We start from the raw sequence: 26,828 nt of genomic DNA, 5'->3' as shown, positions 1-26,828 counted from the left end.
ACAACCTAAAACATGTTGAAAAAAACTAAAGTTGTCAAAAGCACAAATGACATCCAAACCTCGGATGCATCAGAAAAAAACATGTAGTTGCAGAGAAACAAGGTATGAAAAGTTGAAAGTTGGAATGGACGCACTAAATAATTCAGCACTCTTTGCTGCAATGCAATATGTGCTTCCTTTGAACATGATATTGAGAAGGTGTAACAAGACACTGTTGATCATAACAGTTCTGCTGCGTAACCCGCATTCCCTGCTATTTAATCCAACAATCTACGCTGCCGAGATTGTTTTATTACCTTTAGACTAGAGTATACGTATTTGCAGCTTTCAACCACGAAAATCCGTTGGTTTGTTATGATCAGAAGCACCAGCGACCATGACAATGCGAAACGAAACCACAGTGCACAGCATGTTGTAGTCGGCCCTATAGCAGCCCAGAGGATGACTTGATTTCCGGTTTCGTCATCATAACGCGACGGCCTCGTCACCAGGTCCGGGACAAATCCGTTGTTTCTTCTTTTTTTTTTTTTTTTTAACGGCAAATTAAACGCATTAAACAAATAGCGGGTTCAGCGTGTTGCGCGAGGTGGAACCCTGGATTAAACGAATTAAAGCCCTGAAAGTGTTAAAGGAGCATTCAGTGATTTGGAAAACCCGGTAACAGGATGTGCACATGCACCACCGCACCACAACAGCTTAAGTGGGCTACAGACAAAGAACCCTGATTCTGTTTACATTGTGGCAGGTGATTTTAACCAGTAGTGAAGGATGCCAAAGGCAATATGGAGAAAAGGTGGAACTACAGTTTCAACAGGGCGACTCTAGGAGTTTGTGGAAAGGGTTGAGGGAGATGACAGACTATAAGGCTCCCCCTCCCTCCTTGGAAAATGCTGACATTTCTCTGGCAAATGAGTTAAACAGCTTCTATGCACGCTTTGAGACTCCTGGCAACAGGCAGAGCAGTGCAGTTAGAGCAGAGACAGGCAGAGATGTTGAGGATAGCCCTCGCATATTATCTGAGCATTCTGTGAGGCGGATGTTCAGGAAGGACGAGATGGTATTGCAGGACGAGTACTTAAAACATGTGCCGATCAACTTCGGGGCGCCCGCTGGCCTGGTGGTCCAGGTGCATGCCACATATGGGCTCTGGCCTGGCGGCATGTCGCGGGTTCGAGTCCCGTTCATGACGGCCTTTGCTGCGTGTTTCTCCCCTTCTCTCTCTCCCTCTTTCCTGTCTATCTTCACTGTAACTATCAATAAAGGCAAAAAGCCCAAAACATAATCTAAAAAAATAAATAAAATAAAAAGTGGCGACAAACTTGCACAAGTATTCAACCACTCTCTGGCCCATCATTCTATCATTCCAATTTCCCACATGTTTCAAGGAGTCCATTATCATACCGGTACCCAAGATCCCCAAACCTAGCCGTCTAACTGACTATCGCCCAGCGCTAATAGTGCTTTGGGAAGCTGATTAAGGGCCACATTTCCTCCCTATACTGCCCCACATTTTGATCTTATTTTTGCATAATCGTTGCCATTCATCTGCATGAAACCACTACATTTCTCCTACAATGTTCCTCTACGGAGAGAGATTTAATTAAATTGTGCACCTTTTTTTTAGTAGGACAGTAGGATGAATACAACGGCTGGGCCGTGGCTCAGTGGTCCAGGCACCTTGGCTGGTAATCCAGTCCGGCAGTGTGCCGCGGGTTTGACTCCCGATCTCAGCCCATACTGTCTGTCCCTCCATAAAAAAATATAAAATAAAGGCGAAAGCCACTAAAAACATCAAAAAGAATCCAAGATCCTGTTGAGAGGCTGCATGTCTCTGAAATATGTAAACGCTCCGATCAGACGGAACCAGTGAAGCCTGGCGGAATATATTTGGCTCCACTTCCACAAAATAATGGATGTTTTATCAGCCATCAAAGTGCAGTCAGATTCAGTATAGCAGACCGTGTCTGCACAACCACTGTACCACGGCACGCACAAACAAACCACATGAAAGCATGGCAGTATGCATGTGTACACGCACGCACACACACACACACACACACACACACACACACACACACACACACACACACACACAAGTTGCTAACTGACCCACATGTCACTTCCTCACTTAAGAGTACTTATTATCATCCTAGCCACCCACACATACTTTTTGCTGAACATTTCTCTTACGATTTCCGTCTGCTTAGAATTCATTAAATTGTGCACCTTTTTTGTTTAGTCATTCTTCAGATTGCATACTGTAGAGACAAAAGCGGAGTTTCTGTGAAGGATGTTTTTATGATTGATTGACCCTTTATGAAAGATGTTTTTTTTTTTTTTACAGACAAAGAACACACGTGTCAGAGCATTCTGCGTCACTGGTTTCTGAATCATCATCCTGAATCAATCCTCCTCCTCCTCATCCTCCTCACTCTCAACTTCCTCATCCTCTTCAACTGGCCCTATAGCTGGTGCAGGGATCACAAAAGCATGCCCTTTGCCTTTTTTACTGGGAGATCATCCTGTAGTCACAGTGTGTACGTACATGATGAGTGCCTTCAACAAGCACTACAAGGGGAGTGAGCTAGGAGATATACTTGTCGCGTGAGGAGTCATTGATGAGGGATCAGGTGATTGTGAGTCAAGCCATGGCCAAGGAGAGATGATACCCAGCCCAACAGACGAGACAAGGGAGAATCTTGATATTCTGAAGAATACAAGTGGCTCCCAGGAAACCCTTGCTGCTGCTCATGCAGCACTGGAGGATGACGCCGATCTCAAGAATCTCGTCAGCAGCCTTTGCTCCCAATTAGAGATCAGTGACATGGAAGACTACATCCATGACAGATGCGCTAAAGCAGAATGTGCATGCAGTCCATATCTACAACTGCAGGGAAGAGTATACTGTCCAATCTCTGCTGTAATAATATGGGATAAAATAAAATAAAAATAACTATGGGAGGTGGCTGCCTGACTTCTGGCCGATGCTGACAGCTCTCCCTGCTGAACAGGTTGCCCTTTCTTCATACTAACTTCACTCATTAGTCCATCACAGGTAACACCTATTCCCAACATGGCCTGGGACATGTGGATTGAATGTACAATGAATAAGGCCAGCAAAATGAAGTCAGGCTGGTTCTCCATCGTCCAAAATGAAAATAAGCTGTTGGCACACACCAGAAATGTTAACAATGTGGCCCGCATGAGAGCGGCTCACAGCACTCTTGCCACCTGAACAGAAGCCAAGAGGAAGCGCACGGAAAGCGGCCCGAAACGGATGCAAGATGAGCACCGTGCAGAAGCTGCATGCATGGATGAGCTTGACTCATTCCTGTTAAATCCGGCCTCATCCATTCCACACTTTGCACCTTACAGTCAACCATGGCTGCCTCTGATGAGCTCGTTGCAGACTTTAAATTAGCCCATTTCTACAGGAGAGGAGAATTTGAACATGTTCTTGTGGGACCGGGTTGTTCTGTATGAATAAATCTCTCCATGCATCACTCAGTCAAGCCCGGCAAGGACCTTCAAGGCAAGAGCTGCTGAAATGTAAAGAGGCATTCTCAAACAACGTTTTAAGCTCCCCGATTTGCTGGAACATCGTGTTGTTGAGGACTGTGTGGCCTTATTCAACCCCAATGGCTAAAACTAAGAATAAATGTATTGACAATTTAATCAACACATCAAAACTAAGACTAAAATGTTAGGAAGGGACTGGTGGACAAGAGATCCAGCATAAATAAAAGTCTTAAACTTGGTTGCATGTTGAAAATAGCAGATCTACAAGCTCACAACGCGTCGCTTATTCAACCCCCGATGGCACATACAGGAAGACACGGAAGAGCAAGCTCATCCAGAAGCTCTCTCTCCAAACTATAGAATAAGTACAAAAGTTTTGGTATTAAAAAAATTACTCATTGTGCAGAATGTCCAATTTCAAGTTTCAAATGTTTAACCCATTTCGGGCGGGAACCCCTTTTGGTTTTTTAAACATTGTTATAATTTAGCTATTGAAAAACAGCAGACCTACAAGCTCGTAGCGCGCCACTCAGTGGCACGCTACGAGCTTGTAGGTCTGCTATTTTTTTTTTAATCGTAAAAATGTGGCGCATATCTTTGAATATATATTCTTTCAAAGTGAATGTATTTTTTTTTATATATATATTTTTATCCCACGATTTTGTAACCCATTTTTCACCCCTGTGTCAATCATCTACTGTGATCCTGGGCTCTACACACCCTCCGCCAACCTGGGGAGAGCAACGGACTTAACTCATGCTTCCTTCATGCTTGAGTGTCCAAGTTGCTCCTTTACACCTGACAGGGGGGAGTTTCCCTGGTTGGACGTAGCGCGTGGAAGGAACACGTTATTCCAACCAGTTCCTTTCCCCTCCATCAGGCGCCCCGGCTGGCCAGGGGGAGGCAGTTTAGAGACCAGGATTACTGCATGTTTTTGTGAGGGTACCTACCCTAGGGGACACGGGGAGAACATGCAAACTCCACACAGAAAGGCCCTTTCGCCAACCCCGCCTTCGGGTATGGGCACTGATGACGCGGAGGAGGAAACACGCCGCCAGCAGCCACAGCGCCCCGAGCGGGAATCGAACCCAGGAAAAGTGAATGTTTTTAACTCAGGTCTAAATGGGTTCAACCTGTTTTGAAAATAGCCGACGGCTATATTTGTCTATATTCAAATGGCTGAAATGTACTATATATGGACTTTTTATAATAATCAAAATCTACAAAGTAACGCAAGTTTTCAAATAAATGTAGTGGAGTAAAAGTACAATATTTGCCTCTGAGATCTAAGTAAAAGTATTGTAAATTGGAATTAAGTACAGTATTGAGTAAATGTACTTAGTTAGTTTACACCACTGGTATCCATGCTGTGCTGGATTGAATAATGCTCCGGTATGTCAGAGTTAGACTCTCTGACAGGACTCATGCCTCTGGAGAGAAAGCATTTTCATCTGGGACAGAAAGGAACATGGAATAATAGACCTATAGTATTCCTGTCTTGCCATCTCTTAATGGGCAACTTAATGAAAAAAAAAAAGGAAAAAAAACAGTCAATCAGGGTTAAACCCTATAGTTGACCAGGGTCCACCGGGAGTTCATTACTTCATGGTCTCCTCCTTTTTTCCCCTCTACATCAAATCTCAGTCAAATAAACTCTGTGTGCTCAAATGTCCCTGTGAATAATTAGAAGCTATAGCGACGTGAGCAGGACTGACCTTCTTGCTGCATGAGCTCCTTCAGTGGAAACTTGCCACGGTTGACTGATTTACACCACTTGAGATTGCAACTCCAGTGGAACTTTAGCCCTTGAATTCCTTCAAATGGAAAACTAAAAAGGTGGACATTGCTCCAAACTCTGTCCCTATTAAGGGACAGGCTTGGTCCCTTAATAAATCTGATTGTGAATAAGACTAGTCAGAATCAGTCTCTCATTCATTTGGTCTACTTTACGATCTACAATGTACCCAAATGTATTCATACAAAAAAATAATCTTTGGGGACATTAAACCAAGACAAAAAGGAAGTATTTGGTGTTCTGCAGGTGTGCATATCTGCATAAGGTCTTTGCTGTGTAGCCTATATACATTAATTTGATCATTCAGTAGCTAAAGGGGGAAGACGAAAAGGCAAATGTTTCTAATGAAATCCATGCCACAGTTAATACAATATTGACCATGTTATCAATCATGGAGAGAGGCTGGCCAGCGGGTCCAACACAACCTCAGGAGATCAACTGTGGCGTCTGTAGGAGCCATTAGAAGAGAGGCATTATTTGTATTATTACCAGTATTATTTTTGACCACCTGGTGGCGGGCTTGAGAAACACAGCACATAGAAGGTGACCACTTATAAAGGTGACACACAGGGGCACTAGGGAGGAACTAGACACAGGGTATGGTGGGAGCACACCGTTCTTACCAGCTTACCATGCAGCCAGCAGACAAAATAACCGGATAATCACTATATATTGGTATGTTCATCTCAACTGCACAACTCTTCAATAAAACAGGCAAACTAAGCTCTACGACTGGACATCCATCTTTCATGTTTCTGTGTGCACTGCTGCGTACGACCACTTTCACCACCTGTGAAGTAATGGGCAACAAAATCTGAAGGGAAGGATTGCCATTACAGCGTCAATAGTGAATCTGTAAGTGACCTTACTGTATTTCAGTAATACTGTACGAGATCTGTCAGAGTTTTGTCATCATCAATGTTCGTTACATACTCGTCAAACCATCCTTTCCCCCTCCCACACACATTTCTGCACTGTGGAGCAGGAAACTGTTGAAGGCTGCCAAGGCTGCCATTCGATTACAGGTCTAGCCAGCAGCCGGTCAATTCTCAGGACCACAATATGTTTGCCAATGTCAACAGTGTGTATGTGTATTGAAAATTGACTGGGTCCTTACTGTAACTTACTGTAACACTGTACAAGCAGTGTCTATGTCAATAGCTCACAATTCTGACTTTCTTTGGCAAATTAGTAGTTAGGGGCATTCGCCTACTATTACTGTACACTACTAATGCTATTACTTACTCCACCAAAAATGTTATCTATTCTCAAAGGAGTTCTCAAAGTGGGGGTCCTTGGCTAAATTAGAGATAGTTAGGAACCAGATGGACCCTAAAATAGCACGCTAAAATATGTATCTGAAAACATTATAGGTTAGACATATACTGTAAGCCACGTAGTATAGCAAACATGCTTTGGTGGCCGTCTGTCTCTCATGGGGGGATTCACACTGAGAGGGACTGAATCCGTTTCATTGGAACCGTTTCCGAATATGGTTGCCTGGTCCCCGATGGCCATGATTCACATTGCCCGAGATTCAACAGCACACCCGGGTACACTTGCATAACACACTTTAATCCTCCAAGTTGGCGGCGTGCTTGATGGCTGGCGCGCACGGACACTGACCGTCAACTCTGCGACATTGTCTCCAATAAATCCAGACACGCTGCATTGCGAGATTGTCTCCAATAAATCCAGACACACTGCATTGCATTGCCTCTTCGCCGTTATACTACTTCACTGTCAAGCCTGCCTGCTATTCACTGTGCCCAGTCAGTTCTGTGCTCCAGTGTCGTGTTTGATATTAGTTTGCTATGGATTCTACTTTAGCATTATTATTATTATTTTGTTTTACTTTGGAAACTATGCCAAGAAAAGCCCAAGAGCCACATGTAGTCCGCAGAATAAGATCAGCGCGTACTGTGCTGCGCGTAACGGTACACATCCGGGAACGGTACGCATCATTCACACTAAACCACAACATCTGCCAAGTGGTCCCGAGTGCGCACCCGGGACCATAGTGTGAATCGCCCCTCATGATTGGTTCAGAAACACAGAGGCTTCTGTTTCAGACTGAAACTTCAAAATAAAATGACCGAAAAAGCCATTGCACCAAGGAGAGGAGGGGACATTTAACACGGAAGGGCTTACAGCAGCATGGCGGTATTAAAGGGCCACTTTTGCTTTTGTTTAGGCCATGATAAATGAGCATCGCGCCTGTCACAGACATGCGCAGAGCAAGTTCAGTCAGGAAACCTCTGCCAACTCTTTCATTGTGCCACCTCAGCATCACGTTCACATGATTCACTTCATCCAATCACACACTCATTCCATCTTCATACCGACTATTTCAACTGCAAGTTTGCACTGCTCAATCTGCTTGCTTTGTTTGCTGCTGCACACACACTGATGCTGCTGCGCTGCTGTCTGCTTAACCTTTTGCTGCTGACCCTCCTCCACCCCAGCTATACCACCTGTCGTTTTAGATCTGCTGTTTAGGTACGGGGGATTCAGAGTCCCTATGGTTGGGACTGATGTGCTTGATCGGAGTACCTAAAAAGCAGATCGCCAAACCATAATAAATATATTGCTCGTTTTAGATGAAATAAATATATATTCCATCCATTCTTGAGTCCTGACTGAAACACTTTCCTGGGGGTTTCTATGTGTGTAATGTGTGTTCTTAGATATTGTAGTCATGACGCCATGTTCATGACCAAAGTTTGTCGTGAAAATGTGGTCTCAACTTCTTTCCTGGATCGAAGAGAGACTGCCATTTTTTTAATCTGATCTCAGGTCAGAATGGGTTCATCAGACCGGCGTGTGTCCAGTGGAAACCTCGTATGAATCTGATCTCAGGTCAGAATGGGTTAAGGAAGACAGGGGGGGGGACAGGGAAGAGACAAAGAGAGGGTGGGGGGGGGTATTTATACCAACCTGCTTTCACTAGCCTGCTCCTTCTTCTCTCTGACCCTCAGCCACTTCCTCAGCAGGAAGCGCTTGCGGCGCGGCGAGGCGCTCGGCGTGGAACAGTTGGACCAGGTGGAGCAGGCGTCCTCGTCGCTGGAGGGCGTTATCTCGATGGACGGCAGCTGGAGGTACTCCTTGGAGGCCGCCGAGTGGGAACGGGCCGCCGGGAGACGACCGGTCAGCTGCCCCCCCCGCTCGCTCTCGCTCGGCACGTTCCTCATGCGGCGCATCTTGAAGCGCTTGCGGCGCAGCGTCGGGGTGGAGGAGCACGACTTCGCCGATCCGTCGGACACGGCGTAGCAGCCGCTGTCCGAGTAGCCCGGGGCGTCGCGGGGAACGCTCACCTGGAGCGACGGGGGTCGACGAGTCTCGCTCATGGTGGCGCAGACTAGCTCTATAACTGTAAACAAATGCCCCCAGTAGTAATGTCCTTATACTCTTATGACTTGTTGTTGGGACACTCTAAAAACGTGCAGACTGGCAATTATTGTAGTTTGGGGGAATATATTAACAAAATGAAAGCGAGTTCGAAGGAGAGCCGGAGGTATGGAGCAGCGGATATGGAAGAGGCAAAGCAATTGATACTTAACGGTCCATGGTTGGCTCTCGTACAGTCCTTCTACCGTAAATCGGTTTCCCAGAATAAGCCTTCTCCAGTGCGTGCACAACTGCACACATTAAGTCTCCTGAAGGATTATTGTCTATAGAGTCTAGACCCTCGGAGCCCTGGTGACCAGACCTACTGTATACTACTCCTTGAGAAGAGTATCTCTGTTCCGCTTGCCGGCTGTCAGACTGTGAAGAGCTCCAGTCAGTCTCTAGGAGAGGGCTGGATTAGATAACAAAAGGGGCTTCTGTTGTGAGAGCAAGCAGATGAAACATGTATAAGGCCTGTCAGAGAGGGTAACAGAACTCCTCTGGTGCGGACTTGGCAGGTCAAATTACACACGCACGTATACACACACACACACGCACACACACACACACACACACACACACACAATGCTGCCCAAGCTGGACCAAGCTGCAGCAGTGAGCCTAGCTGCTGCTGCTAATGCTAAACAGGAAGGCACCAAGTGTTATAGGGTCCTGGAATCTTTAGGGCGATCTTTTATGTTGATGTCTTTATGTTGCTCCGGTAGAAGAAGAAGAAGAAGACATTCTTGGTGGCTTTATAGCCGTGATATTCCGTAGTGTGGTGAGGTGAGGTGAGGGCTCCCCTGCTGCTGCTGTGATGTGGGTCCGTGTCCTGTCGGCGCTGCCTACAAGTTAAAGGAAGGTTTAGGGTTGCAAGGTACAGGACAGGCCCAGCTGATGTTCATAATGACAAAGCAAAAGCACGCACACGCGCACACGGACACACAGACACACAGACACACACACAAGTGGTGATGGGCATATATTTGAACAATATGCAGACAGACATATATTATACACATGCAAACAAAGGGAATCATACACCACGGTGAGCCGTTAACAGTAACACACAGCAGCATCATACATGACATACACACTAAGGCACATGCATAAACGTACGAATGAGCGAGCGCACACAGCCACACACACACACACACACACACACTTTATGTCAGGGTCCCTAACTCAAACTGTGGTTCGCTGCATTTGACTCAACCACCACCATTAAAAAAAACAATCTATCCTTTCATGATGTGTGTTAAACGAATGAGGCCATTCTCTAAGATTCAGTGGCTAAAAGACGACAACAATGTAAGAACACATCTCCATCCTCAACAGAAGAAAAACAAATCCATCCTCTGCCCCCGTCTCTGTTCCAAGTTCCAACGACCCCATCACCCTTAACCTCACTCCCAGCTTGTATTGCACGGCAAGCATTCTTTAACTTGTACTTAACTTCCCTGACCATTAATTGTGCAAAGTAATGGTTAAACTTAAAGTTTAAAGTCCTACTATTTAGTGTGGTTGCCCTAACAGGGCAACCAGACTATTGTTATTGTAAATGAGCGATACTTTGCCGCACTACTCCTCCCACAGTTTCTGCCGCACACACTCGAGCCATATGTCAAATTGACCGGCTTCATCGGGAATCGTGTGCTTGTATTTTGCTAAGAGATCCGTTTTATAGTTTAATTGATATTAATTAATTAGTTCTCCATAGACTTATAATGGGGAAATCGAAGACTAAATGTAAGTGTTTTTTTCCATTGGAGAGTGGAGACTGTAAGCGCCATATTTACGACTTGGGAGGGAGGTTCATAATAATTATGAAAATTAATTGAAAAGGAATTACATCAGTCGGCCTCATGGTGGCGCTATAACAGCCCACGTTTTTCCCTATAACTCTTGAACCGTAAGTCGTACAATCAAATTTTCTTTTTCCATGGATTCCTTTGGTCATGATGCATTTCCACATATAGGCCACGCCCATTTTCGTCAGGAAAGAAATTCCTGCAAATTTGAATTTTCTCCAAAACACACTTTTGGCTTCTCCTCCTACAGATTTTGTAAATGTATTGGAAATTGGAGTCAAGTAAAGTACAAATACCTCAAAGTTGTACTTAAGTACAGTATTTGAGTAAATGTACTTATTTACTTTCCACCACTGGGTTAACGGCAGGAGGATGAGTTAACAAAACGTCAAAAAAGAGAGAAGTATATGACCAAGCTGTCTGTCTGATGACAAAAAAGATTACCAAAGAAAGGAGAGAGAAGTATGACTAAGACACAGAAGTGGTCAATGTTATCCTCAACTTCATATTGACATCTGTTGTCCAGATCATATCTCACACCATGAGGGCTGAATCATTCAGGCCGTAGTCAAGTCATACACCCAGCCAGGCCACCCTATCCCTTTACCCACACACGTGTACGTTTGGATTACAACAGAGCCATAGAGTATAGACAGAGTTGCGACATTGAGGGCGCAGAAAACAGCCCGGTCACGTGGTCATGTACTCACGCGAGCCCTATCGACTACAATACATTCCGTAAACTTCCGTATTTCAAATCTCTGTTTTTATAACAAATATTGCGATATCGATACGATATACGATATTACCGTTAAAATGTCATATTCTACATTTTAAGTGTTGCAACACTTATACATACACGCACGCACACGTGTGAGGATTGAAAAACCATAAAACCTGGGTGATCTATTCTACTGTATGCTATCAAATTGTATGTTTATTCACGCAGCATAGTACTGTACAGTATATTGGTGTTTTAAGAAGTATGTTATACTTTAGCTATTGAAAAGTAGCAGATCTACAAGCTCATAACGAGGCACAGAGTGCCACTCTACGAGCTTTTAGGTCTGCAAATCTGCGAATATATATTCTGTCAGAGTGATCGTTTTTAACTCAATCTTTGCTTCATGGGGGGTCCCTGGAACAACATATTTTCAGATGGGGGTCGGCGGCCAATTACATATATCTTTGGGGTCCTTGACATGAAAAACTTTAAGAATGATTGACATAGAAACATAGGGTTTTCAGAAAACTGACATTTGCAGAAATGTCTTCAGGTCTAAATGGGACCGGACCACATCTCCATGATATGATCTACTGCACCACGGATATGTCAACATGAAGTTGAAATAGTTCTCTCTTTTTGTCATCAGTTTCCTCCTTTAAGTGAAAGAAAAGTAGTGTCAAAATATCTTTTGTATATTCGGTTTCAAAACAGGCCGTATAGTAGCTTTTCGTGCTGGGGCCCTTTACCGTTTTACCGTTTGTCGCAAAAACATGATTTTTGGAAGATAAATATCCTCCGAAGTAGTTATGCATGATCACAGGGGTGACGTGACATTGTAATTGGCTGGCAATATTAGTGGGAGGGGCCTATGTAAGCGACTGTGGCAACCACACTTTGCAATTTTTAAAAATTGCAACCTTTCTAGTTGTCACATGCATTGCTGTATGCTGAATTTGTTCTCTGCATCTGACCATCTGATCTCTTGGAGCGGTGAGCCGCGCTGCTCTCAGGGATCATTTGTAGTCGATCTAAAGTTTGACACAGTGTGGAGTTTGCATGTCCCCAGTAGGTACCCTCACAAAAACATGCACTAATCCTGGTCTCTAAACTGCCTGTGCTGGTTGGTTCCGCCACCATCGGTGTATGAATGTGTGAATGTAATGCACAATCTACAGTATGTAAAAGCGCCTTGGATAAAGGTGCTATATAAATGCACCATTTACCAATTTTTCACCATTCATGTGACAAATAAAATCTTTATATTTTCAAGAGCTGCAGATTTACCGGGCTGAGGTATAGAGTACGTAAACCCTACAAAACATAGACGGAATAATTCGATCAAGGTTCAAAGTGTCAAGATGTCGGCTGAATACACTACAGTACAGATCAATTTGAGTCGACTTGATTCATTATCTTTGGTTCGAAACAGAGCAATGTGCTCCACTTATTCCTACTTTCATCTCCCCCAACTGAATTTGCACCACTGTAAACAAACCCTGTCAGTTCAAACACTGTTATCAGAGTGAAAGAGATATCGCACCGATTATCTGCCTTTGAATGTTCAACCGAAGAGTGTGCAAATATCTGACTTCAGGCAGCTGGACTTTATGAGAGCAACACAAACAACACTACTGTACTGCCAGACAGGGAATATAGGTATACACTGTAGTGCAAAGCTCAAATATACAGTATGTGATGTCAACTGCTTTAGTACCTTGGCTTTTAGGACTGACCTCGATTAGTCAACAATTCGATCACAATGAGTCTTGGTCGACTACCAATCTCTTTGTCAATTAGTCGATGTTTTTTATTCTCCATGATTCGACTTAGATATTGGCCTAATTTGTTAAATCAATTAACAAATAGTTTGAAAAAAATAGGTCATGATTTATCGGGAGAAACCAAGCAAGTACTGTATATGTTAAATCAGACATTAGGCACCCCCCCACAGCTCCAAATGGAATGATTCTCTATTGCAGGGTTCCCCCAATTAGTTTTCCCCAAGGGCCAAAATAATGTCTAGGGTGACATGCTGAATGCCACGAAAATGTTATTTTATTAGTTAAAATGGCCTTGATGCATTAACGAGCATCAATGAGCTGGACACACACGCGCGAGTGCACGCGCGCGCACACACACACACACACACACACACAAAGAACAAAAACTTAAAAAATATAAATCTTAGTCGGGAACAGCCCTAGTAGCTTTACAGTAGAGACATGGTGAGATCAGTGTGGGAGTGTACCTTTACAGTAAGGGAACATGGTGAGATCAGTGTGGGAGTGGGGAAACAACATGCATTAAACATGAAGACCGAGACGCCTTCACACATGTTACGTTACGCCACCTTGGATGGACTACATGCTCTTTTTCCCCTCACTCAGGTGAACAAGCCAATCAATCAACACGGATAGATCTGTGAATAATAGATACACAATAATATCCTCAGGGGAGCAGCAGCTGCTGTCTTCTCCGAGTCCCACGACTGACATAGTTGTCGTTTCATATAAAGAAGACACCACAGATATACTGCTATATACACTTTCACTTTTCCAGAATTTCCACAGCAGAAGATCCTTTGTGTCTCCTCCAATCTGTCATCTAAATAGTAAATACCACAGGCAGCTATAGCTTTGACGTAAGGGGGAAAGGGAGAAGACACTCTAGAACGGTTATAATTAATGCAACGCCAGAAACACACCCATGACAAATTCAGAGGCTTTATATACAACCTCTTTGCACTGTTATGTGCAGCCGGCATTTGTGCCCCCACCCAGATAACATGCCTGCCTATCTGTTGCTCCTCATCTTCTGCTATTATTGTGCAAAAGCATTATTCAACCTGTTCTGTTGTATACTGATGGACGGATGGACTATGTGGAACAGTGCACTCAGATCAATTATATTACTGGACCATAGCCCTGATATTATTTCACTGAATGAAACTCATTTAAAACGAAATGAAGTAATTGAGTTGCAGGGCTATTCTTGGTTTGGTCAAAACCGACCCATGCATATTAAAGCGGTTAAAGGATCGGGAGGCGTTGGTTTCTTCGTTAAGAATATTTTATTTGAGGTTTATGAAATTAAAATAAAGGATAAATCAGTGGAAGGAATACTTGCACTACAATTCAACGATAAAGTTTCTGACTACTGTTTTGTTATTTTCACCTGCTATTTACCCCCAGAAGGATCCACGAGATCAACCAATTCTCATTCTTTTTTTGAGTCTTTAACGACCCAGATGTTTATATTATCTGAAGTAGACGCGATTTACTTGTGTGGGGATCTAAATTGCCGGATTGGTAACCTTGATGACTTTATTAATGAAGTGGATAATATTTCTACTAGGGTTAATTTAGACAGCACCGTTAACAGCTATGGAGAAATATTAATTGAATTTTTAAGAGATGTAAAGGGCTGTGTACTCAACGGTAGAATGCCTTTGGGCAATGACAATTTTACATCAATCTCAGTTAAGGGTAAAGCAGTAGTAGACTATATTATTGTCCCACATGAAGGTTTAAATAACTGTAGTGGCACTCCGTCTAAATGTTCTTTCAAAATGTACCACTTGGTGGAGTAGACCTCACAAAAACACAAAACAGTAGTTGTACGCAAACGACAGGACAAAAATAACTTTTCATCAAAAGGTTTTACTGGGAAAAAACACCAAAAATTACAGAGTCCAATGTATGGTCAAAAAACTGTGTTGCTTCCTTCTGTGTCTGACTCCAACTGACTACAAGACTGTGACATCAAACAGAAATACACACAGGTGCCTCAAACGGGTCCAAATTAGCTCCCAATAACATCAAAGGACAATTAGGTCACACTCAGAACAGGTCAGCTAGACCTTTGTAAACACACACATGACACTCATGAGATGCAATCAAATAACCAGCATAGCTTTTTAACCTTTTTTTAACCAAAATAATTATTAATCTTAATCATGAATTCACTTAAACATAAACATTGACAATTGGCACCTACAATAACTGTGTTGCATTTTATGTTTTCACCCCAAATGAATTAATTGAGAGAGTGGGCGGTGAGGGTTTCTCATTATTAGGCGATAGGTGCAAAATACCTGATCATTCCTTACTAATGTTAAAATTTCAAGTGAGACCATATTTTGTTAATGAAGACTTACAGTCACAGCATCCTAGAGAAGCATTACCAAGACAACCCCCTCAGTCGTTTCTGTCCTCTAGCCAACATAATACAATACTATTGGAAGTGACTGAGCAATTGGGATGCAGACAACTTAGTCAAAATAATTTAGATGCTTGTTATGATAAACTATGGGGGTGTGTCTATACCAGGGGTAACCAACCGGGGGTTCGCGATCTACCGGTAGCTCGCGGGAACGTTTCCAGTCGATCGCGAAGTGTCAGACAGATCCATTGGAATAATGTCAGTGCCGCTCGTCACATGCAAATTCATTTTGAGCAGAGCGCTGTGGCTCTGAGTTTGAGAATAGACCCCATCGTCCAAGGGTGTGTGTGCGTGTGTGGTGGGGTGGTGGTATCTTAGCAACACTGAATGATCTGTCCCATTGGTCGTGTGCTCGTATCATGAGCCAATGGCTGCAGCTCTGAGCTTCCCAGACCCAGGTTCACATCTCAACTATTCTCCACTACGTCATGCCGTAAAGAGAACTGACAGGTCAGCCACAGGGCTGCTACCATATTAGCAGCTGTGAGCGCTCTTCTCTTCTCGTGAAGAAAGCAGGACAGAGTTGTCAAATAAATCCCGCCGTCATTCATACTGTATTTATTCTCCGACCCGACATTAAAATACGGAACAACGTGCGTTCATTACGGGCTCGTGACAGGCTGCAGACACAGAGTTGGGACTACTAGCCGATAGCGCCGCTGCTACTTCAGTTTTCGTTGTTCGTTGTTATATTTTTTATTATTGGGATTTGATCATTGATGCAAATTCTAAACATATGGATGCAGCTGCAGAAGTTGTGTTGCTTAAAGGAATGCATAGTTGCGTTCTCCTCAACTGCTGCGCAGCAACAACAAAAATATAAAAATGAGAAAAATATACTGAATATACCAGTCTGCAATGCAAACTAATAGGCGAGTGCACTCCAGGGCATATGCAAAGGGAAAGAATGACTTCTGTCCGTGACAATAATCAACGCTACAGTTTGAATTATGTACACATGCACACATAGAGCAAAAAATATGAAATATGAAAACTTGTTGAAGTACAACGCATGAGTCAAGTAGCTGCTTTCCTTTCCTCTTTACTGAGCCTACTGTCATTGAACTGCTGTCCGATAAAATGCAGGATGTGTTTGCATTAACTTCAGATATTTAAATGGAGATTATTGGATTAGTAAGTGACTGTCACCTGCAGGTCAGAGCTAAAGAGAAGGAATTTTGGTATCTTGTGAGCAGAGAATGGCCTTTTCACAAATGAAAATAATAAAATCTAGAATCTAGAAAATAGAACTCGTATGACTGACTCACATCTTAATGACACCCTCAGACTGGCAATCACTAAATATGATTTCAAAACGCTTGCAGATAAAGTTCAGTCACAGCAGTCTCATTAAAGGTGGGCTGACCCTGAGAGTATGTCACCATATCTGTGCAAATATATATGGTCATGTTATGCCTATGTCATTTGAACATCTGCCAATGTGAATATTCATTGAAATGAGAAACAAAATATTTCTAATACTAATTATTTCTAATTTGTCTTAATATTATTTGACATTGATAATATAACTTACTATAAGTATTTATTCTAATTTAAGCTTTAGTCTTTGTGTGGATGTGTGCACATGCATTGAGCCTGTCAGAAATAGCAAAAAAACAAGTGTTTTTTCTAACACGTTTTAGTGGTAGATCTTGGCTTACAATTGGGAATAAAATGGGCTCTTGGGCTTGAAAAGGTTGGTTACCACTGGTCTATACAGAACTGCAAAATTGTGGAAAACGAAAAGGATCAAATAAAGAGTTCAGAAAATCCTACAAACCCTACTGGAATCGAGACCTTCAAACTCTATGGGATAATTTAAGATCAGCTGAGAAATAATTTTTAAGGTGTAAAAATAAAAATCTGAGAGAAGGACTAAAGATAGAATTTAAGAAAAGACAAACTGAATTTGACAAGAGGATACGTACTGCAAAACGCAAATTTAATAGAGGTCTTTCATTACAGATTGATTATTTACACACTCATAATTCCCAACAGTTCTGGAGTGAAATAAATAAATTGGGACCAATAAAATCTAGAGAAATACCTATGGAGGTAAGCCTAGAGAATGGTGAATGTAGTTCCGAATTAGGGGTTGTTTTGCAAAAATGGGAAAATGACTTTTCTAATTTGTTCTCTGGTTGTAATCATTTGTTTGATGAAATGTTTTTGAAAGAAACTATTTGTTTAAAAAAATTAATGGAAACTCAAATGAATTCCGATACAACCAGTAGCAACATGTGTTTGAATGCAAACTTTTCTAGAGAAGAAATACAAAATGCTATAGACAGATGTAAAATGAAAAAAGCTACTGGAATCGATGAAATCTCTAATGAGGTGCTGAAGTCACCGAGGTTGTTTAATGTTTTGTTTGAATTATTTCAGTTTTGTTTTGACAGTGGCATCACTCCTACACAGTGGAATAAGAGCATTATTAAACCTATCCCAAAGTCTTCAAAGAATGATCCAAAGTTACCACTTAGCTATAGAGGGATAAGTCTTATTAGTTGTGTATATAAACTGTATTCCTCAATTTTAAACAGTAGACTTGGAGACCATCTTGAGAGAACAGGTCTACTTGTGGATGAGCAAAACGGTTTTAGAAAAGGGAGAGCATGTATTGACCACATTTATGTCGTCTCTACTATTATACAGTCAAGAATTAAGCAGAATAACTCTACCTTTGCCTGTTTTATTGACTTCAAGAAGGCATTTGATTGGATTAACAGAGACCTACTACAGTATCGATTGTTACAATCTGGAGTCAATGGGAAATTTTATAATGCCATCAAGTCCCTTTATCAAGCACCAGTTGCCTGTGTTCAGATTAATAAGTATAGAACTGGATGGTTCCCGCAACAATTTGGGGTGAAACAAGGAGACATACTGTCCCCAACATTATTCGCCATTTATGTAAATGATTTAGCCCTCAAAATCAAAGATTCAGGCTTGGGAATTACAGTTGGCGATCAAAAAGTGAGCATATTATTATATGCAGACGACATAGTCTTACTTGCGGAACAGGAGAACGATCTGCAGTTAATGCTGAATATTGTTGCAGACTGGTGCTGGAAATGGAGACTGGAAGCAAACCAGGACAAAACCCAAATTGTACACTTCAGACAGAAAGCAATACACAGAAGTTCAGTTGTGTTTAATTTGGGGTCAATAGGGTTGTCTTATACTGATCAGTACAAGTATCTTGGACTGACCTTAGATGAGCACATGACATTTAATGATGCTGTCAATATCCTAGCTCAGTCAGCGGGCAGGGCACTAGGCTCTGTCATGAACAAAGTGAAACACTGTGGACGTTTAGGATTCAAAGCTTACACACAACTTTACGAATCAGGCGTATGTCCGGTGTCTGACTATGCTTCTGGTGTTTGGGGTTGCCGAGAATATGCGAGCTGTAACAACGTGCACCATAGAGCTATTAGATCCTTTCTGGGAGTCCATAAACTGACTCCATTGCTAGCAATTAACGGGGATATGGGATGGGAACCTCCAAACATCAGACACAAATGTGAAATGATACGGCTATGGAATAGACTGGTGAAGATGTCTGAGGAGAGACTCACCAAAAAGATCTTTAACTGGGATCTTAGAGGTGGTCACCCCTGGACAAATGAACTGAGAAGTTTACTTTATTCAAATGATTTATTTTTCATTTTTCAAAATAGATTACAATGTAATGTCCAACAAATTAGAAATACAATGTTCTCCAGGTACAAAGAAAACTGGTGTAGGGACCTATGGTACAAACCTAAGTTGCGAACCTACTGCCTTATAAAGGACATATACACTGTAGAACCTTATGTGAAGTATAATTTAAACAAAAGGCAACGTTCTCTTTGTGCTCAAATAAGGTCAGGAACATTACCATTAGCACTGGAGACTGGCAGGTTTAATGCCACCCCTGAAGATGAGAGATATTGTCTGTTCTGTGATCTAGATGAAATTGAAAACGAAGTTCACTTTCTGTTTTACTGCTCTAAGTACGATGACTTAACGGATATTTTGATTAATAGGATGTCTTCTATATGTGGGGATTTCCTAGATTTGTGTTGTTTTTGATGTGGGTTGTTGAACAGATTGTGAAGACAAATATCCTTCGGGACAATAAAGATTATTATTATAACTGGCAAAACAGGCTCTGCAGTGTTAGTTAAATGTGATGAATTGAATCTATTTTAGAATCAGAGTTTATATAATATAACTAAATGGACTAATACTGTAGGTCCAGACTATCATCGTCAGGAAATGATATATCGAGCTGTCAGTGCTGTATAGCCTAGGTTTTTTCAGACGGTATGCCTTTTTATTTTTTAATTATTCCCTGCGCAACATACACACTGTGCTATACGCTCGCGCATGGTCAACGTCGTATATGCACCCTGAAAGTGTTTGGTTAGACATACCAACAGTCCTATACAGTCATGCGTCCGACACCCTACCCAAAAACCTAACCCAACCCTAACCGCAAGGAGACGCCACGGGTGATTTTTTTAACCCACCACAGGTTAGTTTTAACCCACCACACATGTCGGAGTGTGGTGGGTAGGTAGGCCCGCAGTACGGGTGTTGTCGGGACTAATGACAGTAGGACTGACAGTATACGCTTGTTATCCAAAATGTTGGCACAGCAGTACTACATACAGTAAGCACGCACACTATAGCGCAGGGGTCCTCAACTAGTAATGCTGAAGGTCCACACATTGTTTTTGAATAAGACCATGGTCCAGTCTCATGCGCACGCAAATATAATTGCGGGTCGCGGGCCCCACGTGGGCCCCACGGGGTGGGGCTGCCCCCCTCGCCGCCCCCCCCACCCCTAGAAACAACTATGCCTGTTTAGTTCAGTCAAACCAAGCTTACCGTAAATCCTCCAGTAAACGCCTCCTTTCTATTAATTACCGGGCCCCTATTAATCACCGGTGATGGCGTTGAATTAAGTAAATAAATTCCGGCCTCCTTTTATGAGCCGGGGTTTTTTGTGTTGTTTTTTTTCCAAGTGCCGTATCTGTTACTTTCGCTGCTCTGGCTGGCTGTGCCTGCCTGTCACGTCAGCGTCCACTGTCCAGATGCCGTGGCCGCGGTGCTCGGCTCGCACACAATAAACAAAGTTAATAACTTCGGGAGAGAGCCCCCACAGATCTGCCCTTCATGCAACGAACGGCAGATCGATGAGCGCATGGGGGGTTTTGCAGCCTGGCGCAGCCCCATGCGCCTTTTGGATCTCTCATTTTATGGAACGAACGTAGCCTACCACCGGTATGCTGTTAGCTTGTTGCTAACGGGACCCCGAGAGATAGAGAGCTAACGTTGCTAACGGGAGTTGCTAACGGGACCCCGTTAGCAACAAGTCTCTCTCTCTCTCAGACGTTCTCTACGTCTCTCTCTCTCTCTCTCTCGCGCGCGTTAGAGATAGACGCTCTCTCTAACACGTCTTTCTTTCTCTCTCCCTCTCTCTCTCAGACGTTCTCTCTACGTCTCTCTCTCTCTCTCTCTCTCTCTCTCTCGCGCGCGCGCGCGCGTTAGAGAGAGACGCTCTCTCTAACACGTCTCTCTATCTCTCTCTCTGTCTCCCTCCCGTTGAATGAAGCACTGCAGTGTTGCACTGTTCTGATTTGATATTACCGGTATATGAAATAGCCTATCATACGTTTTATTTTTATGTTATTATTTGCATCTGAACTTGTCAGTAGCCTAACTGTAGGCCTTTACCACAGTACTGTGGTAGTCTATCTCAGTTGAAGTTATATACCGGTATATTGAATGTGACCAGATTTGACTGAGGGACTGCCATTGTATTTTTATTTGTTTCAATAGGCTATGAGCCCAATACATTTTACTATGTTCTAACTGACCCAAAATGTGATTTGTTCATTATCATCAGTTTGAAAATTAGAAATAAAATTCCTCCTTCTTATAGCTGCCTCCTTCCAATAAAAGCCCGGTATCGGGATCGGTTGAGACAAATAATAGCCCGGGTTCCTAAAAGAGGATTTACGGTATATAAACCGGGTCCCATCCCAACCAATCAATACTGGGGTGGCAGAGTTGACAAATATTCATTATTTATTTCCAAAAACAAAAATCCAGTTTTGTTCATTCAACTGAATGTGTTCTATTGAGCCAGTCAGCGCATTACATTGGCATCATGACATTACTCGGCATTGAGCGAATACAGCGGATAATTCAACTCGCGGTTTGCGGTGACCTTTTTTCTTCTCTTTATTCTTTTTTTCCTTTCATATTTTTTTGTGGCTTTCGCCTTTTTTATTTTATATTTTTTATGGAGGGACAGACAGTAAGTAAGGCTGACAGGAAATGGGGAGAGAGATGGGGGAGTGACATGCAGTAAAGGCCGTCGGGATCGGGAGTCGAACCCACGGCACACGGCCATACTGGATTATACCAGCCAAGGTGCCTGGACCGCTGAGCCACGGCCCAGGCCTCTTCTCTTTATTCTATCATTGTTGAGGACCAATGCTATAGCGTATATGTATAACAGGCAGACTAGTACACCACTGCAAGGCTGCTTCAGAGAATGTTGATTCACCTGTATAGGCCTACGGTAACAGTATAGTGCGACCCCCGCCACACAAACAAAACAGCATGGAAAAGACCCTCAGTCGGTGATCTCGCCATGTCGTGTCCTCCAGCATATCGTACCATGCCGTGTGCATTACACACTGGAGTCAACAGACAGACCCACCGCGGCGTGTCTTTGCTGTTACAGCTGAGGGCAGGCCCAGATCACAGTTTTCCATCACCACTGGAGAACCTCACTGTGCCATAGCAGAACACACGATGGCTCTTTGTCACGCCTCATTTCTGAGCCTCAGGGTTCTTAAGAAGAGCTGCATATGGTATGCAAATGGCGCACGCTAATGATGATTAAATTGCTTTCATGGAAACGGTGACTTATATACACACACACAAAATACAACATGCTACTTATACAGTAGCTAGATGAAGTTTTCACATCTGCATTCAGGTTGTCTGGGATTGCTCAGATTTGACGCTACTCAGAGAAATGTCAGAATTATTATGATAAAAAGATATGATGGTGGTATTTACTGTTGTTTACCCCATACCCTAGAGGAGATCTTGAAAAAACAATAGCCAGAGTGCCAATATTGTATTAGGACAGCAGGTAAGACAATTCCCTTCATCAGGGAAATCATACCACCCTCCCTCCACACTCAACAATGCATGGCACATGGCTGGGCAGTGGGCAATTACAAATGAATTAATCTTGCTCATAGTAGTTTAATCAAATAATCGAGAAGCATGTAAACTGTAAATTAAACTGGTACTTTTGAGTCACTTGGAATAACCAGTTGTTAGGTGTGATTATGTCATGTGCTAATTGATGCGGTTGTTTGAGGTCTATCACAGCACCGTCTCTTTACAGCTTACAATTTACAATTTAGATCAGAGTGACTTTAAATCAGAGTGACTTACAATAAGCAAGAACAAAAAGTACGGCAATACATACAAAAGTATAATCATAATGTAAGCTAAGAACGTAACAGTGGATTACTTACCCCCCCACCACCCCCCATAAATATATTTAATTGCCGTTCATTAAGAAAAATACTTGCCTACGGAATGCTAGTTAGTTTTGTTTGAGAATCGGGATTTGTCTGATGTCTCGTGGCTATAGTTATGTTTTTCTTCAAAACGTGTTTCTTTTTTTGATGCATGTCTTAATAATGGAATAGGGTAAACTAAACAACAAACGGGAAAACAATGAGGAAAATAATGCATCATAAAATATGCATACACGACTACCAAGGGAGCCCGCAGCATGCAAGCACCAATGTGTAGTAAACTATGTGGGCAGCCTCCCTCACCCAGTGGAGCTGGAGCAGAGATGTGGACGGAAATATCCTCAGCGCAGCCGAGCTGTGACAGGAACATTAACCCTGGTCACGTAGCGGGCTGAACCCCCTGAACCCCCTTTATCTGGCCCTCCAGCTGGACCAAGATCTGACCACATTATTTCGTTGGGGAGGGAGGAGGGGGGATAAAGAGACTGTATTAAAGAGATGTTGTGTACCCAGTAACCGGTCCACTAATGACACCGTTCACCGTGTCCTTGTAGCCTGTAACTATAATGTTGTACGCTTCAGAAGATGTGGTGTGTGTGTGTGGCGTGTGTGCATGTGTATGTGGCTGTGTGCGCGCGCGCGTGTGCATGTGCGCACGCGTGCGTTTATACATATGATGTACATGTAAATATGATTATGTGTGACAAACGCTTGGGAGAATTTTCGCCAATGAGCCGTTTATCTCTCAAAACTCACATTATGTCTTACAATATACTGTATAGTGCTATGAGCAAGGCATTTAACACACCCAACAACTCTTCCAAGGCACATGAGTATAGCCTGACCTAGAGGCTTTTTTTGTGTGTGTGTGTGTGTGTGTGTGTGTGTGTGTGTGTGTGTGTGTGTGTGTGTGTGCGTGCCAGCGTGCGTGCCCGTCTATAAACTTAAAAGCACAGCCCCATAAGCCATGTACTGAATGATGACGTGCCTGAGAAGCATCCTCCAGAGCCTAATCAGAGCTGGCAGCCAGTCACCGCTGCCTGCCTCCATCCCTAAAGGCTGTTCTCTTTCGAAAAGAAACTTGCATTTACTCCAAGTTTAAAGAGTTTGCCTGGTTGATCAAAACACCAGCTTTTCATCTCTTATTTACGTGTATTGTGCGTACTATAGACCTGCATGATGGTTTCTAAAATTAGCCACATGACAGTTAGACAGTATAGATTAAACTAGTTTAAGATAGGATAGAATATACTTTGCAGAGACTTGTCTTATACTAGGCAAGCATACACACTAAATCACGGGGGTTACATTATACTACTGTAAAGTAATGTAGTAGTAGTGTAGTATAGTAGTTCTGAATGGTGTTTGTTTAAACATGGTTCGAGTCATGGTCACTGGTCTGATTAACCCAGTTAGGCTTCATTCTCATCACAGGATTGAAATAGGAAGCCTTTACGACGTGTGCTAATGAGGCATTTGACACGCATTCTGTTTGCATTGGACATGCTAAATTAACCTCAGTTTCAAGATCTTTATGAGATGTGATCACTCAGCCTTCCTTCTCGTATATTGCTGGTTGTGTAATATTTACAACCACACAATTTAATATACAACAAGGCATTTGACACACATTCTGTTTGCATTGGACATGCTAAATTAACCTCAGTTTCAAGATCTTTATGAGATGTGATCACTCAGCCTTCCTTCTCGTATATTGCTGGTTGTGAATTATTTACAACCACACATTTTAATCTAACAACTCCTCCAAAACCACCACTGCTGGAGTCATGAGCAAAGCCAAGCTTATTTTCTCAGAAAAGACGAGTGAAATGGTAGGAAAGACACAACAGTGCAAGGTATATATACCTTGCACTGTTGTGTCTTTCCTTGGGTTGTGTCCTTCTGTGGTGTCTAAGACCAAGCTCCATGATTTAACTCTGTGATCCCCTTTCCACCGGTTGGTTCCCAATGGGAACCGGTTCAGTTCTTTTTGGTTCTTAGTCCATGAGTCAGAGCTCCAAAATTGAATTGAATGTTAATTTTGAATTGAGTGGGCAAAACTATACCTATATTGAATTGTTTATAGGATCAATATAATAAAAGCATATTAATATATGATAACACTTCCACAGTAGTAGCTTTTTCATATTCTTTGCATACATTTTCCTATATGCCTCATTTGCATATTTAAACATTACAAAATTTGTAATACAATAAATCATTGTCTTCGTGTAAGTAATCAACTGGGAAAGTTTTATTTTTATCCCACTATTTTGTAACCCATTTTTCACCCATGTGTCAATTATCTAATGTTATCCTGGGCTCTACACAGTACACACCCTCCGCCAACCTGGGGAGAGCAACGGACTTGAACTCATGCTTCCTTCATGCATGAGTGTCCAAGTTGCTCCTTACAGGGGGGGGGGGGGTTTCCCTGGTTGGACGTAGCACGTGGAAGGAACACGTTATTCCAACCAGTTCCTTTCCCCTCCATCAGGCGCCCCGGCTGGCCAGGGGGAGGCAGTTTAGAGACCAGGATTACTGCATGTTTTTTTGTGAGGGTACCCTAGGGGACACGGGGAGAACATGCAAACTCCACACAGAAAGGCCCTTTCGCCAGCCTCGCCTCAGGTATGGGCACTGATGGCGTGGAGGAGAGGACACACCGCCAGCCCCCACAGCGTCCCCAGCGGGAATCGAACCCAAAACCTTCTAGCTGTGAGGTCGACAGCACTACAGACTGTGCCACCGTGCCCTCAACTGGGGAAGTTTCATGGTGATAACAATCTAATATAGGTATTATTTGCCCACTCAATTCATACTTGGTCACTCACTTCTTTCAGCATGTGATGTGACAATAAGGTTGATAAAGTCTGATTCTGCAGAAATGAGAACTTTTAGTCAGAGATGAGCCATTTCCTTGGAAGTCAGTAGCGCCAGCAACCTACAGGTACTGGTCGTCACCACATCATACAGTAATTCATAAACCACAGCCTCAGCTCACTGTTAAAACCAGTGAACCGTTACACGGTTACAGGATCAAGCTTTTGGAGAATTTAACAACCACATCCCTGAATAGAAGGCCGCCTTCCTCTTGAACTATACTATCAGTCACCATAAAGACAATCACACATGACATAGAGGTCTTCAACTGTCATTTCCTGTGGGTTTAACAAGCATTTTCCCAGGGCTCACAGTCATGAGGCTGGGAGCAGGTTTCAGAGCAGGTTCTGAATAGGTTCTCTACCAGAGTTTTCAACTGATTTAATATGAACCAGGGACCACCACCCTGACTGAGAATCATGAACCAGGAACCACCACCCTGACTGAGAATCATGGGGGGGGGGGGGGGGGGGGAATTAACATTCCAGATTAAACTCATGTTCATTGCAATTCATGTATGACGAGCAGTGAGCAGTGACATTGATTGATTATGGGCATATTTCCGTATAACGGTGACTCAACCAGGCAATCCGGGTACAGTTTCCCTTGAGATTCCAACTCCTTTTTCTGTGGAAGTCCTTGACGTCCGACTTCCCAGTAACTGACAACATTGATGTGTACATCATACGCTTACAAAATACTTTCCTACGTACTACTAAATGCATGGTCAGGGACCACATACGATACCTTTACGGACCACCAGTGGTCCACCACACCACGGACCATCAGTTGAATATCCATGAAATAATAGACCAGGGGTTTTCAACTGATTGTGAACCAGGGACCACCAGTCCACCACCCTAACTTAGAATCAACCTGGGGACCACTATTGTGTTGGGTGCATGGGGATATGGGCTAAGATT

The 26,828-nt window shown here is 43.0% G+C and overlaps 1 protein-coding gene across 1 annotated transcript in view; it reads right to left on the bottom strand.

Annotated features, from left to right (window-relative positions):
* LOC308321017 (protein Aster-B-like) overlaps window positions 1–8,661 on the bottom strand; it is a gene marked incomplete at its 5' end in the record, with an annotated part of 139,391 nt that extends 130,730 nt beyond the window's left edge. Inside the window, one exon of the mRNA XM_080771781.1 lies at window positions 8,252–8,661. Within this exon, the coding sequence (XP_080627907.1) occupies window positions 8,252–8,661 (410 nt within the window). The remainder of the gene's footprint in view (window positions 1–8,251) is intronic.
* Between the last annotated feature and the right edge of the window lie 18,167 nt (window positions 8,662–26,828).

This window comes from Protomyctophum bolini (genome assembly GCF_963924005.1).
Source record: "Protomyctophum bolini genome assembly, chromosome: 9".
Lineage (NCBI taxonomy): Eukaryota > Metazoa > Chordata > Actinopteri > Myctophiformes > Myctophidae > Protomyctophum > Protomyctophum bolini.
The sequence above is the reverse complement of the archived record's forward strand: the minus strand, read 5'-3'. Positions and strand labels throughout refer to the sequence as shown.